The 16,948-nt window shown below is 39.5% G+C and overlaps 1 protein-coding gene across 7 annotated transcripts in view; it reads right to left on the reverse strand.

The window, feature by feature from the left end:
• Positions 1–16,948, reverse strand: part of PIEZO2 (piezo type mechanosensitive ion channel component 2) — a 500,507-nt gene that overhangs the window by 23,717 nt on the left and 459,842 nt on the right. For 4 of the 7 annotated variants that reach the window (XM_054694215.1, XM_054694214.1, XM_054694219.1 and 1 more), the window contains 7 exons: positions 12,745–12,915; positions 9,812–10,219; positions 8,713–8,971; positions 5,771–5,953; positions 2,586–2,838; positions 1,604–1,736; positions 35–182 (listed from right to left, as the gene is read on the reverse strand). In XM_054694215.1, coding sequence (XP_054550190.1) covers positions 35–182; positions 1,604–1,736; positions 2,586–2,838; positions 5,771–5,953; positions 8,713–8,971; positions 9,812–10,219; positions 12,745–12,915 — 1,555 coding nt within the window. The remainder of the gene's footprint in view (positions 1–34; positions 183–1,603; positions 1,737–2,585; positions 2,839–5,770; positions 5,954–8,712; positions 8,972–9,811; positions 10,220–12,744; positions 12,916–16,948) is intronic. The other 3 variants (XM_054694221.1, XM_054694216.1, XM_054694217.1) reach the window with 2 other exon arrangements.

Raw genomic sequence — 16,948 nt, forward strand, 5'->3', positions numbered from 1 at the left:
ACTCTATAACATGGCAGCCTTGACCCCAACCTACCCCAAAGGCCCAAAATCCAAAGACGATGATGATGAAGTCGACCGTGTCAGCCAGGAACATAAGCACATACACATCTGTCACGGCGCTGTAGTCTGGGTGGATGAGGTTGTAAAAGAACTGTTTGATGGGCACATAAATTTGATTTGTCCTGCAAAACAGAGACCCCATTTGCTTCAAGAAGGGAAAGATGGAGGGAGCCAGATACTGCAATCATTTTGTTCTTCTGCATCTGACCATGTCGTACTTTCTGAACATGTCACACCTTCCTCTCCGAGTTTCAGGAATAACGTACAAGTTTATTGTCAAAGTAAGCATGGTGGCCCTTCCTGACAATGGCATCACAAACCTCTTCTATTTTTGAGTGATACCAAGCCCTGGGAACTTGCTGCTGGGTTTGCCACCTAAAGCATCCTCCTCAATTCTCTGTGTTTTTTTTTTTCTTCTGTAAAATACAAGTAAGTAATCATCAGACCTCTTGTGCAGGACTAGGTGTAAACTAAGTGGGAAAACTTGAGAGTGCTCAGACCAGGAGACCTGACCTGAGTGCCTGGTCCACGCCAGGCAGCACCTACTCCAGCTCTTTTAGGCTCCTGTGACCCTCTTGGTTCCCATGTGGTGCCCTGGTTTTAGAGCTCACCTTCCTGTCCGTTGTTACCGTGTCTTCCCGCCTCTGGCTTAACTCTGCAGCCAGGCCCTATTTTCACATGCTCTGGGTTCTTCAATCCAAGCCACATTCGGTGTGGGTGGCCCTCCTGGTCTCAGCCCACCCTCAAGCCAGTCCTTCTTTAGTCCTTTCCTCCTGATGCTTCATCTGAGTCTTCCCACTTTCCCTGGCACTTGAGGGAAGGACTGTGAATTTTTTTGGAGACTTACTATGTGATATGGAACAAACCACATCTCCTCCATGTGCCTCAATATCCCCTGTCTAGGATGAATGTACCTCTGAGACCTTTCCAACTGTGACATCAAATTCCTTGGGCCTCCCTTGGTGGCACAGGCGGGTAAGTGTAGCACTGTGAAGATGTCCGCAGACTCTGCAGCGCCGGTTCGATCCTGGCCGACCAGAGAGGGTCCCACATGGCGCGGCAGACCTCTCCTGTCTCGCCTGCTGCTCCCCTCAGCAGTGTATTTCATCAGTCTGCCTGTTCTGTTCCCCGCTCTGGCTCTGGTGAATCTCTCACCCTCCCGTGCATTGGACCTGTACCCCGGTTCTTGTATAAATAAATAAATAAAAATCCTTAAAAAAAATTCCTTTCTGTCCTGTTAGACTTTACTATGATAATATCTGGAAATACATACTATGGGCCCCTGAAATTGAAATGACTTTTATTCTCCTCAAATAGAAAAACCATGTTAATAAAGGCAATGGATATAAAAATGAATTACACTATTGGAAAGTAATTTTTAAAATAATACAATAATGGGTCATTTTATTCTGCCATAAGCAGATGTTTGTTATATGAGAAGTCACTTCTCTGTTCTTTATCTCTGGTTTGTATAAAATAATTGATACCAGCTCCCTGACCTTAAAATAAAGTCCACAACCTGAGTGTTTTTTCATGCACTCACTTCTTTAAGGTAATTGCTTTGGCTTTGATTAAATGTTCATGAAACTTTTCCATGTAAAGTTGCCTTTTGGTTTTTTGCCTGATGCTTGAAACACTGCTTCCTTTTTGACTGCTGTTTCGGGTGCTCGTACTGCCTAGAAATCAAAAGAAATGGAGATGAAAAACTGTCAAACAAAAAAATCAGTATGCATTGTGAATAACCGGCTTGTTGGCATAAATATTGGAAGCAGAAATCCTGAAACCCTCATGGCACAGGACTGGCTTGAAACTGTTTTCGAGGGTAGACACAGGTGCCTGTAGTAGTGGCAACTGGGAATTGGAAATCTGCTTCATTGTAACATGTATCTCTGGGTTTTTATATCCAATGCTGGCTTTTCCCTGGTGGTTATATAATCTTAGGAGAGATGGATTAGAAGAGCAGCTTTCATAGCGCTCACTGGGGCCCTAGGTCGTAGAATTTCCATATTGGGTCAAAGACTGCTGTTTTATTCATGTTCTAATGTCTCTAACTATAAGATGAATATGAGATAATCTTCCAGTGTCTGCCCAAAAAGTGAATTCTGAAGAGTGAAATTGTAACACATATCTACTTACAGACTATACTCACAGTTTAGTAAGAAACTAAGAACTAGCTTAGGAAACAATTTAGCTGAAAGTTCCATTGATTAAATTGAAATATATTTTTGAAATAAATGGTGTTTATTCCACTCTGCATACACCGAGCACAATTTCTGGACATGATTTAAACACCATCATGCGTCTAGCATGCGTATGCCTGCCACTTTCCACAATGACCCGAAGTCATTGGGTCCCACACATAGCTGAACCAGGATTTGAACTTGGGTCTGTCTGATTCCAGAGCACTGTCTATTCATATCACATTATCTGTCTCTGTGATAGCAGTTAACAGACCGCACAGGCCTAGACCCATTGGTACCAGAAGCACAACTTGAGGGGTTATGCCTGACCACGTTGACAGATACCTCTTTTGGATCTATTTGAAGAAAAGCTGGATCTGGGGGAGTTCGGAGAGCTGCTGCCCGAGTGCTTTCTCCTGACAGCTGTGGGCTGCTCAGGGAAAGACACGTGCACTGACTCTGCAGAGGCCGCCAGGTTGATGGACTTCAGAGAGTCAGAAGAGGCTCTTCTGCTGCGACTGAGCGAGAGTTCATCATCTGAGTCCTCTTTGTCTGTGCCAGTGTCAGCGATGTCGTCTTCATCCCACAAGCCATGGCACTGAGAGAGACGGGGAGGGACAGTTTGCAATGCTGGTTTAAGTGAGGTAGCTGTGTTCTGCCTTACAATACCTCACACAAAATGTAAAATGGGGAATTAAGCTGATAACGCTGATTTGTATAACTGAAATTTGTTAAGAGAATAGAACTTGTATTCTCACCCAAAAAACAATAAATAAATAAATGTGAGGTAATGGACCCTAATTAACTAGGTGTGTGTGTGGGGGAAATCCCTTTAAAATATATTTGCATATCAGATCACCATGACACGAACTTTAAATATCTTATTTCAGGGTGGGGTGGGTAGAGGTATGGAGGGGTTGAATGGATGATGGTGGATAGTAATTAGACCTTTGGATTGAGTGTAGTGTGGTACATACTGTTCTCAAGGTGTGAAACCATACTCATTACACTTACACAGCACTGTAAACTGATATTTCTTTAATAAAAATAGAATTAAGAAAAAAATGTATTTTTCAATTATACCTCAATAAATCTGGTTTAAAATAATTAGGAAACCAAGATAGGAAGAGGATCCTAAGAAGCTTATTATTATAATTTTATGATGGTGCCATCAGAGTGGAAGTGAGTAGGGGTAGATGATGAGAGTTTGAATCATTGAGATGGATACAGGTGAAGTTTGGTAGATGAAACAAAGGTGAGGTTGTAGTCACTTGACTTGTTCCTTGAGTTAAAGAACTCTCAAGAACACATTTCTCTGTGCTTAAAAGTAGAATTTGAAGCATCAAGTTGAAGTAGCAATGGGTGAATTCAAACACCCCAGATTCATCAACTCTCTATACTTGAATAATGATGCTGTCCCTTCCCAAACCTGCACAGTGAGAAATGAACCCTTGAATCAGACATGGCTGATTCAGAGATCTGCATATACTTTATTACAAAATTATCTGCCCCCAGTGAAACAGAGATTGTGATACATTCTGAAGAACCTTATTTTGCTTCAAGGAAACAGGATGAAAGTGGCTGGTAAGAACAGGAGAGAGATTTGCAGAAGAGGGGACTGTGAAACCAGGGACCTCGCTGGAGCAAGATGTATGTGGAGCACAAGGTGGCCTTACCATGACCTTGCTGTTGTAATGTTGGGCCAAGCTCCCTAACAGCTCAAGGTCTTTTGAGCTCCCACACCCCCAGGCTATGGACTGATTTCCCAAAACCTCCTTAATCATCCCTCTGACACATTTCAGAAGTTCCAGACTAATTTGCAAAAAGTAGTTGGTTAAAATCCAACTTGGAGAATAAGAAATTGGCCAAAAGGACAAATCATCTCATTTTTAGATTATTCTTAAATATTTATTAATGTATTATTTTAAAAACATACAATGAATGGACTTTTATAAACATTTTTCATCTTCATGATAGTATTTTTCAATTTATACTTATTTCTTTTAAATCATTTTAAAAGCCTTTGGTTTCTGGCAACTTTGTAACATATTTAGATTCTTAGACTACTTTCTTGATAACATATTTTTAAGTTTCAGCACCTCCCAATTAAAATATATTTACCACATAAGTGAAATTTTCAAAGAAGTAATCAAAGTATGAAACACCAAAATTTTGTTTATCATATGCTTTAAATATGTTTTATATATTAGGCCATTTAAATACTAATAAAAAAGCAAAAATGCCTAACATTTTATACAGTTTTCAAATGACATGCAGAAGTATAAAAATGTTACAAGAGAATTCTGGTGGCCAGACTTATACTACCATGTCTTAACTGTGAAATTTAAACCTTTAATTTCTAGAACTAAAATAAATAAGGTCAATACAGGTATTAAGGATACATTTATAACATGAACTAGTAGATTGGGTAAATTCAGGTGATTTATCAGAAAAACTGGAAAATTTAGGCAAATTCAATTTTGACTAACTGGTTTCCTTGAATAATATGCCTTTGCAAATGTATCACAGCCTAATGACCTAGGTAAATCTCCCCCCAAATAAGAGTATTAGAGACTTGGACACTTTGCAAGGCGATGGAAGATAGAGTGGAGATCTTAGCCTTGGTACACACAGATGAAAGCCAGCTTGAAAGAGTTGGTGAGAAGCTGAAGACACTGTTACATATGTATGTGTGCATGTATGTATCTGTGTATGTGTAGACCAATCTTATTTTAAAAAGGAATAAATAAAGATACTATTTGATAAAATAAATTTAGAGTATGCCATGAAATGATGCAAGGGTAAAATAAGAGGAAAAAAGTCAGGTTGTGACAACAGGCACATCAATATATAAAATAAATGCAATGCAACAATTGACTATAATTTTTAGAGCTGAGTGGCCTATTTATAAGCCTCGCATATAAATTGGTCTTTGAGAAGAAAAAATCCACATAGCTGCTAGGGAGAATCACAAGAGTGACTGAATCTAAGACAGAGTCTATTCTGTAGATACATCTTGCCAGAGCAGTGTAATGAATGACATTTTTGACAGTAAGCTTACAGGAATACTGAACTGTTTAATCTGTGATTGCATTAAAAGCTAATGTTTCATGACAAGAAACTACACAAATAGTGGCAATTCTACTAGAAGAAGGTAGGGAGACACTGGGATAGAGATCAGAGGCACTATGATTCACCTCAGATTACAGAGTTCTTATGTTCTGGCTGAAACTAGGAGTAGAAATTAGTGTATCAGGCATTAAGATATGCACACTATACAAGCAATTCCCACAAATTTGGAGTAATTATGTTCAAGCCAGGGTGAAAATATGGGTACAATTTCTTCCATATTTATTATAAGTGCCATTACTAAGCACGCAGTGTTGGAGAAAAGATCACTACATGAACATTATTGTTTAAAAAAAATCACACAAGTCGTCACCACCTCCCCCATCACCAATTTTAGTGTTCAGGGCTATTACAGAGGCTGCACTTGTCAATGTGTCTGGTTAACTGTTAAAGAGCAGTACCTTCAAAATTGATCGGTGGAAGAAAAGCGCCAGGAGTTGAATGAGATCATAAAGAACATAACCTTCTTTCTTTTCCACTCCTATGATATTAGGCGGGTGGTAAGGTTTGTCTTTGTTCAATTCCACATTCTTATTCCAGGGAAAGAAGCCAAATTGGAAGAAATACTTGACGACAATTGCTACCTACACATGAATGATACAATTAAAAATATTACCACTTTTAAGAAATCATATGAAAAAAATAGTGACAGAAAATGAGGAAGAAAAGACCCATTTCATAGTTTTGATGATAGAAATGCACACAATTATGTGGAATAATAATATTAACATTTTCAAAGACCACTGGCCTTAGAAAAAGAGCATTACCTTACTCTCAGAGTGTCTTTGACAGTCGATGTATTAGGGCCAGTTAAATTACCCATGAAACTGATTGAATCGTTCCCTCTATTTTAGAGGAATTGACTAATTTATGCCTCTTTAGCTATTTATGTAACTATTCAGCTACATATGGCAATTCAAACAGATTTGAATGGAAATATATTTATATCTTTATATTTTTATTGCTTTAATTTGAAATCTTCAGCATATCAGTGTTGATGTACACAATTTTCACTTTTCTCCAATCTCGACTCACCATTTTGTTGTTTACTGGACGTTCTTCTCAAAATGAAATGAAAGTCAGTGAAACAGACTTGCTAGTTGGGCTGAAAACTAGTGGATGGTACAAGAGCCGGAGAGAAGTGGTACACTGAGCTAGGACAAATCATAATGCTGATAGCTCTGTGTAAGCACACCTTGAATATCTATATGATCAAGGAGGTAATTGCAATACATGTAATTTATTAAGATCTAGAGTCTCCTTTTAGCTTCTTATCTTTCACTTCTTTTCGCAATCACACTTGTGCAGAGGACAATCCTGTCTTTCTTATCTTGCTGAAAGGCATCCCCACATGCCAATGCCAAAGCAGAAAACTGGAGCTCATTCTGCCTCTTCCCTTCCCACTCACTCCCACACTTTTAGTCAATTACTAAATCTCATCTATTTGTCACACATCTTCAGCATCAGCACCATTGCAGCAGGGTAGGCCCTATTTTTTTCTCACTTACATGGTTAAGATAATTTCTTGACTGGTCTCCATGATTCCATTTTCATTTTGTATAAAATGTGTTAAAATAAAAACCCAATAGCATCTTGCTCCTGTTCAAATCCTTCAATGCCAAGTGCATAAACCCTAGGACACTCTGGTGACATGCCCTGTTCATTGCACTGAGTCTCCACCAATCTGCCTCCAGCTATTGTCAATCAGCTGTCATTCTTCACATGCCAGATTGATTTCTGCCATAATTTCTTCAACTGGCCCTCCTGTTGCTTTTCCTCCTTTGGTGAACTTACACTCATCCCTCAAGACTCAGCTCTGAGTTCTCTTCTGCTGAGAAGCCACTGTAAGAGCCTCTCTTCACCCTGCCAGGCCGCATGAGCACAGATTTGCCTAGAGCAGTTTGCATTGTACAGGAGCTGGCTGCACATTAGTCTTCAAGCCCTTGTCAAACAGAAATAACTATTTCTTAAGTTATTGTTATATTTTCATACCTGGTAGTCCTTAGTTTTTGGCACATAGTCCAAGTTGTGGAGTGAAATAATTTCTCACTTCTGCACTCCTCAGCATGACAGAGAAAATGGAGAACCCCAATTTAATTCAACCAGAAAGATTTTAAGAGAAAAACTGTGTATAAATAGATCACATTCTCTTTTCCACATTATTATTTCCCACTCTCCACTCCAAGTGAAGTAAGAAATTCCCTCACACACAGCTGTTAGAGAATAGTACCCATTCCCTATATATGGAGTCACTGTGTCACTAACCACAAAAATAGTGGAAGTGAAATAGTGGGAGGAATAAATAATGATTATTTCAGCAAGATCGTGATGGACAAACTAATTAAAGTAATATATATGTGACTTTACATATTTTATTATTATGGAATTTAGACTTATTATACCAATATTTTAAACTGAATTCTTTTGAGATGATTAATATATAACTAATTTTATTATGGAACTACTAATACACAGACATTTCTAGATACTAAGTGCATATCCATTATAAGTGCTATCCTTTGAAAAGTAATTAGACTACCATTTTTATTGAAAACTTTTTTTTTATGAGTCAGATAAGAAAATTAACCTTCTTCACAAATAAAAGAACATGAAACCCAAGGCCCAAAGCCTACTGAATTTCCCTTTAACTCCCAGTGTTATGGGAATGTGTGCTCTTCTATATATTTAATAGAGCAGGAGAGAAAAGCAGGTCACCTATTTGCGAGGCATATCTCTCTTTAATCCCCTCCTGTGTGATGAAAATGGACTGGCTATACTCCTATTCTGTCATTCATATTGTGAAGAGGGTATTTACATGACTTTTTCTTTTGATATGTGGAAATTGGTTTTTAGGTTTAAAAGGAAAATATGTTCCATCAAACTAATCAAAGTGCTTACTATGTTGTTTAATTCAGTGTTCATTGGCTGAACATCCATCAGTACCAGGTGCCATCCATGCTTGGTGCTGCATAAGACTGTCATCATCTCAGTGGTTTATCTGAGGGAACGGGCAGGGCTTTTGAATGGGCAGGGCTTTTTTTTTTTTTTTTTTTGCCTACCAGCCACTCACCAGTTGGGTAAACTTTGGGCCAATTATTATGTCACTAATGCTATTTCCTTTTTGGTCAACATGACTGATATTAGCACCTAGCTTTTGTGAGGAGAGAAATGTGAAAGATAAATAAAATTACCAGCACTAGATTGCTGTTAGTTTTAATGTTTGTGTATCTAAGAATATCCATTGAACTGTTTATTCTACGTGAAACTCTGTCTTGGAGTCAGGCAGACATGTCTGGAATGACTGCCTGGTGTGATTTGCTGGAAAGTCCCACCTGAGGCCTACCTCTGTGTAGATAATGGCCATCATCCAGAATCGTCTGCTGGGCCGAGGGACAGACAGCATGGCCCAGAGGAAGATCAGAATGGGAAGCACAAGGGTGATCATGGAGGCAGAGACCATGTGGTTGAGGATAATCACAAAATAGCACACCATTTCTGAGCGGGCCACCAGAGTGTTATACATGGCATAAAACAACAACAAGAACCGGGGTTGGCCAACATAGAATTTTTCCGACTCTTCAAGTTCATCATCATGGAACATCCTGTTAAGATAAACATGATACACTTGTCTTAATTTCTCCAAATTGTGGATTTCCATTTTGCATGATCCTTCCTATCCCACCTCCACACAGATTTCTTTGGAAACCAACCCACTGCCATATATATACAGAAAATGTGAACATAAGTGTTTTTTGATAGTTTTTGCTAGTTCTTTCATTCAGTGATAGACATGCCAGTTTGTTTTTTACATGCAGCTTAAGAAGTACAGAAAACTGTGTTTGCTCTCAACACCTTCTCATTTCTATAAATGGACATATATATTTATATTTTATTTAAAAAAAATGTTTTTAAAGATTTATTTATTTATTTATTTATACAAGCACCGGGTACAGTCAGAAGCGTGGGAGGGTGAGAGAATTCACCTGAGCCAGAGCAGGGAATAGAACAGGCAAACTGATGAAACACACTGCTGAGGGGAGCAGCGGGCATATGGCAGGAGAGGTCTGTTGTGGGACCCTCGCTGGTGGCTAGGGATTGAACCAGTGCTGCAGAGGCTGCAGGCAGCTTTGCAGCCCAGTGCTCAACTGTTGCACCACCAGGGGAGGCCCCAAGGACATATATATTTTTTAAATTTATTTTTGCATAGAAGAACTGGGGTATAGGCCAGATGTATGGTGGGGGGGGGTGAATGAGAGGATTCACCAGAGACAGAGTGGGGAGCAGAACAGGCAGATTCAAAATTCAAATATACTGCTAAGGGGAGCAGTGGGTAAGACAGGAGCAGTCTGGTTTCTCAAGGTAAGTTACAGCATGCACAGAAACTATTACACTACTGAACCTACATGCACTGTAGCTGTTACTCCTAGAGAAGGGACTCTTACTTGTTCAGCAGTAGCTCACTGGCCGTCAGCTCATGAGTCAGGGGTGGGAGGATGCTGGACTCCAGTCTGTCAGAACGGCTGTCATCAGGGCTGACAGTCATGTGATTCTGGCCTGTGCAGCCATCCGGAGAACCGAAGGACAGGCGCTCAAAGCTAACTGCCTTGCTGTAGGAGGGGGGCACCTCCACATCACCTTCCTCGGTGGAGTATTGCAGCAACTCAGTGTCTGGGGTGAGGACAACCTCTTCTTTGGCCTCCTCAGCCTCCTCAGGCCCCAAGTCCACCTCAACCTCACCCCCTTCATCGGTGTCCCCGGCCCCTGTCTCCTCATCCTGCTCGGTCTCCACCTCCTCTATGGTTTCTGTGGTCCCCTGGCGTGAGTACAACAGGGTGCACTGCGTGGGCTCGCTGTCAGAAAAAAGGGACAGGTACAAACCCTGTCTCATAATTCAGGTTACTCAGATCACACCCAAATTCTCAAAACATCTCAGTACTCCCAAATACAAACTTCAAAGCATGTGAGAAAATTAAATGCCCCTCTCCCCTCATGTTCCATTTGCTTTATTCCTTCAAGAGATTCATATCTGGTCTGTAAAGACTGTAAACAGCATCCTCTCAAAGGCAAAGCCACTAGTGCACACACAGAGTTGAGAACCAGAGTGAGTCCTCACTCACAAATTGCTAGACATACCTATGCTCAGAGTATTTAAATAGTATCAAGATTCGCAGCCAAGGGTTCCAGCATTGTTTTCCAAATTAGAACAAAATTTGCATAGCATACCTACCATTACATATACTTTAAAGAAGGGTGATATGGGAACAGGAAACCCTGCCAGTTTGGGTCTGTACTCTACTCTCACCCTGTGAGTGGACCTGCCCTGACCCATAAGGCAATGATGGTTAACAACACATTGGCTTGCTTAAACAACTGCATGCTTTATAAAGAATGGCATACTTTTTTAATGTGTTTCTTCTCCCTGTTTTGTTTTTTTTCTATTCCAAGCCTATTTCTTACTAGTGCTTATTACATCTGACTGAATTTTCACCACTTTCCCAGCTTGCCACTATCTCCCCGTGAGTTATTTGCCTTACCCATGGAAATACTTATGGTCTTCTCCCCTGCATGATCTCTCCTTGGGACTACTGTTCTACCCCCAGGTGTGCACACCTGCTTTCTCTCCTCCCAAAGACCTCAATTTTATTTTCTTTTACGTGTTCCCATTCTAGTGTTTATTTTCCAAGTCTTCTCTACCCAATTTCCATTATTTTATTTATTTATTTATTTAGGCATCCTGTTCTTCTTTCTTGTAAACTTCCTTTCCTTTTCTTAGTAACATCCTTGCCAGGTCTATGCAGGAAAAATTGGAAATGTATACAGGGCAGCCGCATTAGTGAAATTCATGGCATGTCTTTTATTATTATCTCAGGTTTATCTAGTTCCTATAAAGGAGAGGGGTAAGTGTTATCTGATCTTGTAGAATCTGCTGGACATAGAACTATAATTTGTTAGACTCTGGAAAAGTATACTGTTATCAGAATAGCACATGTGATCATAAATGTTGAGATTCTTAAATGGAAAGACTGTGTCCATTTTTCTTGTCAAAGACACTAGGAATAGATGTGTCAATGAATGAATGAATAAATGAACCTTGGAGGACACATTTATGGCATTCTGAAACTGAAGAATGAGATTTGCATGAGCCCCTTGATCCCCACTGAGGGATTAATATTCCCAGGGCTTTGACTCTAAGTGTACCTATCACACAGAAGGCTCTTTGAATGTCAAGCCAAAACAGAGTTTTGCAAAGACTTACCTCAGTTAGATATAGCCTCCAAGGAAGGCTATGAAATTGACCATCCTAGGGAATTTTCAGACCACTGGAGCCAACCCCATACCAGTCTAACTTCAACTTGAAAAATAACCAAACTTGAAAAATAACCAAACATAAGCATGCTTTTTTTTTAAAATCAGATATGACCCTGAAGGGTTGAAGCTAATGTCAGGATTCATCAAAATGGAATAGCATAGCATGTGACTGCCAGATGTCATTTTGAAGGGCTAAGCTATTCCCTTCAATGCCAGTCTCAGCATACTGCAGCTCTGTGTTAAGATATGTAGCTTCCAGCAAAAAAGAAATTAATACCCATTGGATTTGACACTATGAAGACTCAAAATTGAAATTTGTTCTGGGTTGACTAACTGGTCTCAGGATAGGCACAACGCAACTAACGCTTTTGTGACCCTGATGTCCATTCCAAGGCAATTCATAAAGGAGCTTTGGACCATTTGTAGAACATTTCTTTTCTAAATGTTTATTGTTTTATGGTAGGACTGAATAAGAAAACCTGAGCCCAAGTAATTTTTCCCAAACAAGACAAATTATGTTCTATAAAGATGAAATATTCTACTATATAATAATAATATTTAAAAATGGTAACATATTCTGAATTTTATATCAGTTTAAATGTAAAATATAGATAGGTTTATTATGTTTTAACTAAAAATGACTACATAGGGCAGGTTTTTGGATTTTTCCCCCAATGCATGAGTCTTGATTAAACCATGAGGCAAGGCTTTCTATCTTTCTTCACATATTTTTCCTTATATGAATTCTCAAGCAAGGAGGAAACATGCTTATCTCTTTGCGAATGTAATGTGTGAAATACTTACAAAAGGGAGGACAATGTTTATCCTAAGGATTTTAAAGAAACTCCTAACAGACAAAAACTAAAGAGAAGTTAGGTTAATAGAACGCTGTCCTGGGAACAACTAGTTACATCCCAGGCAAGGCAGCCATTATGCTTTTGTTAGTCATGCAAATTCTTAAAATAAAAATTCAAAAAAAAACATATCAGAAGAACTTATATTTGCAATGACATGAAGGGAAAAAAGATGATAAAATTACAGAACAAAGCATGCACAAGTTAAGCACCTTGATGCTAAACTGCCACTGTCAGCTGATGAGGAGGACATATCCATGCTGAACATTTTACGGAGCCTAGGTCGTGCACGCTCACTTGTTTTAGGAACAGTTTCTGGTCCATCTAAATCATCAAGGGTAGACTGCCTTGAGAACAGCAGCGTGGTTGCTTCAGTGTAGCAGCTAGCAGCGCAAACAGTTACAGAGACACAGTGTTAAAACACCAGTGGTATATCAGTTGACACACGGATCAATTGACCAACACACTGCCATGCAGCAAACACACACATTACACCACCACGACAACGGCGACCACCACAGCGGGCTGGAGACAGGAAAGGACCAGTTAGGCAGGAGACACATCACAGTACTGGGCTTGAAAAATCATACTGGCTAGTGATACATTAGGAAATGTCATTCTCTGGTTGGGACAGGGAAATAGTACAATTACCAATCCCAACATTTCTGTCACAGAGCAGAATTTATGTCACTGTGATTTTGCAACTGAGTTTTATGTTAATTAAATAAAATATGCTTTATTTGGAGCTCCCTGAGTTCTTTTAGAGAATTTTGTAACCAAATTGTTTAAGCAGAAATATCTGCTGATGTAGAAGGGATGTGAAAAAAAATTCATTTTTTTTAAAAGAGTCTCCAAAATGAGAGGTGGAAGCTCAGGGACAACCACAAGAAACTGAATTTTCCACCCCATTTTCTGAGTGATATTCAGTTAAGCCAAACTAGATGCCTTGCACGTAGAAGAGATGCTGGTTTGATATGCAACTAGATATAAACCAACATCCAAAAAAAAAAAAAAAAAAGAAAGAAAGAAAATACAACAAAAAAAAATCAAAGGAAGTTTAGCAATGGCAGGGTCATTTTGTCTGTTAACTTCACTACCTGATGAATTTTTTTCTTCTGGATCACATTTGGTGGATGCAATTAGGGCAAGAACCCATTGGCTAAATTCCTCATATCCTGTTACCCAATGGAGCAACAACTGGGGTGGGAATGGCAGTAGATTCAGGACTGAGATGCTACTGAAGGAAAAGCAATGAGAGATGTGGCAAAGGCATGATCATAGGCATAGTTTAACCCCCAAAGAGCTTGGGATGGAGGCTGTCTGAATACTAATCTTCTGAGTTGAGTGCTGACAACCTGGCTGAACCAGAGGAGTTGGCTTTGGTGATACAGGACAGCTGATTTCCCACTGACAGCGATGACAATTCAGCACATCGTCACCAAGGAGACGTACTGTATGCCTGGCCTGCAGTCAGTGATTGTGAGGCAGAAATGAAATTGCAACCTCTTAGAGGGTTGGTGGGGAGTAGGGAATGTGAGTCACTCACTTGTGGAACCCACTGAAGAGGCTTGTTCGCATTCAAGAAGTTTAGCACAACTCCACGAGCCCTGCAGGGGGGGCACCCCATGTGCATATCACAGCTGCATGGCCAAGATGGGGACAGGACAATGAGAGAGGAAGCAACCAAATGGTCACCAATGGGGACACAGAGCCTGATTTTTATGAAAGACCCTCACTCCTTTAGGTGTCACCAATCTTAGACACAGCTTGATGTTGATAGCAAGATAAATAAGAAACTCATCAGACAAGTGCAAGGACTGGGTTTTAGTCTTCACACTGACATTAACTAGTTATTGAACTTTATATAAATCAGTTTCCATCCCTGGGGTATCTAGTTCAACACTTCTGGATATTTGAACTTCTCTATTTCATTTAATATTTTTAGAGTTTGCGTATGTTAGGGGTTTGCAGGCAGGACACTGCACACTCTCCTATAGCACTGCTCAGATTTTCTGCATAGACACTGCCTGTTTTAATTGCAAAGTTCTTTTATCCTATTAATTGTTGCATTGGTTTACATTAGTCATCTTCACATTAGCCCACCTTCAGAACTGACACAATCCAACCAATTGGGTTATTTGTATTGTGGCTTATTTGTCACCCAAGGAGATCAGAATTGAAAGTTAAAGAGAAGGGGAAGATCTTTGCAATAACAGGCCCAGACACAAGTCTAAATAGATGGCTTGGAGGTACTTCAGGGTGTACAGCAAATGGCTTATGTGACATATTACAAATGACAACTCCTCCTTTCATATCTAAGAATGGTCCTTAGATTATCACTAATGTTTCCTGTAACAATATACTTTATTTCTGGAAAGTTGATGATATCTGATATATTAAAATAACCATTAAATAATTAGTGCCATTTTATATCAGGGTTTAAAGGAATCGTGACTATTCAAAAAACAAAGGGAATAAAAGTTCATTTGCTACCCCACCTCATCTACTGTATGCCCAAAGGTAAACATGGGTGATCATGATGGCCGAGCAGGAGCAGGCCCCACCCAGACTGTTTATGCTCCAAGGGTGTGGTCACACTGATAAGTGGCCAGCATTCCCACCTCAGGATGACACTGGACTTGCCCAATGCCTCAGGTGTCCCAGAGCAAACCTTCACACTGGCAATCTTTTCTGGGGAAGATTGCTGCCTTCCCTGCAGTCACCATGGCTTCTTGTACATGCCAGTATCGTCAAATTATAGGTAGGCAACTGGTTTTTGTGTATTGATTTTATACCCTAATACTTTGGTAAGCTGATTGTTTTGATGAGTTTTTCATGGAGTCTTGAGGGTTCTCTGTATATTATCATGTCTACAAATAATGATAGCTTTACTTCTTCTTTCTCAATTTGGATTCCTTTTATATACCTCTCTTCTAATTGCTCTAGCTAGGACTTCCAATAATATGTTTAATAGTACTGATTAATTGGACATCTTTGTTTTATACCAGATCTTTGTGGCAACATGGGTGGAGCCAGAAGGGCAACAGCTAAGGGAAATAAGTCCAAAGGAGAAAGATACTCGATGGTGTCACTTATATGTGGAATATAGAGAAACCAAACTAACGACAAACCTAACAACTAACTATTGAAATCTGATGATAGACCCGAAGTATCCAGAGGGGTGTGGGTTGAGGGATGAGAACAAAGAGGGATGGGGGCATTGTGGACTTTGGGTGATTTGGGTAGCAGGTGAGTGGGGGATTCTGTACTTCCAAACTACCCACAATAATGTAAACCCACATTGCCTCTCTCTCTCTCTATATATATACATATAATATAATATAATATAATATAATATAATATAAATATAATATAATATAAATATTACCCTGTGGGGATTGGAAAGTTTCCTAAGGCAAAGAAACTGGACCTGTGCTTTAGCCATTAAGAAAAGGGCAAAAATACTAATTCATTTAATAGCTACCTAGGGTCTTCCTTTAATTTGAAAATTAAAAGTAAAAAATACATTAAGAACTAAAAAAATTACATTAACTTAAAATGTATATTGGCTTTCTACCAGCAAACATATTGATGGATTTACCATTTTTAAATTTGGGGACTATTTTGTTAAAAAGCAGTCGATGGATTTAAATACCTCCCGCCTCATGGCTTTTGATTATGGGTACTGTAATCTTGGGTCAGATTTAACAGCAGTTACTAGATTTTGTTTAACACAATCTTTCTTCTTTTTTTCTTTCTAAGTTGTGATTTATAATATTTAGCTAATTTCTTTTTTTTAATAAAAATTGCTTTTGGTTCTGAAACCCAGGAACAATCTATAATAAAATTTTGTTGATTTACAATACTATATAAATTGCAGGGATATAGCTCCACCTCTACATGTGTATAGTAGTTGACTTCTTTTTTTTTTTTAACAGTTTTTTTTTAAAAGATTTATTTATTTATTTATACATGCACTGGGTACAGTCAGAAGCATGGGAGGGTGAGAGAATTCATCAGAGCCAGAGCGGGGAACAGAAAAGGCAGACTGATGAAGTACACTGCTGAGGGGAGCAGCGGGCGGCAGGAGAGGTCTGCGCACCATGTGGGACCCTCGCCCAGTGGCCAGGGATCCAACCGGCACTGCAGGTGCTGCGGGCAGCTTCGCAACCCAGCGCTCAAGTGCTGCGCCACTGGGGAGGCCCAGTAGTTGACTTCTTAAATGGACATACTGTCAATTGTTATGCAGCTTAAAGTTAACAATGCAGAAATTATGTAAGCCTATTTTATGCAAAATTTATATTCAACTCACTTTTTAATACACACTTTGATTTGTTTAATTCAGAGTCTGGATCTGGAAAAGCTAGTCTCAAGCCAGGGTCATATACAATATTCAGGAAGCCTGTGAAATACCTG

Source organism: Talpa occidentalis, unplaced genomic scaffold, assembly GCF_014898055.3.
Source record: "Talpa occidentalis isolate TD23 unplaced genomic scaffold, MPIMG_talOcc4v2.1 talOcc4.13, whole genome shotgun sequence".
Lineage (NCBI taxonomy): Eukaryota > Metazoa > Chordata > Mammalia > Eulipotyphla > Talpidae > Talpa > Talpa occidentalis.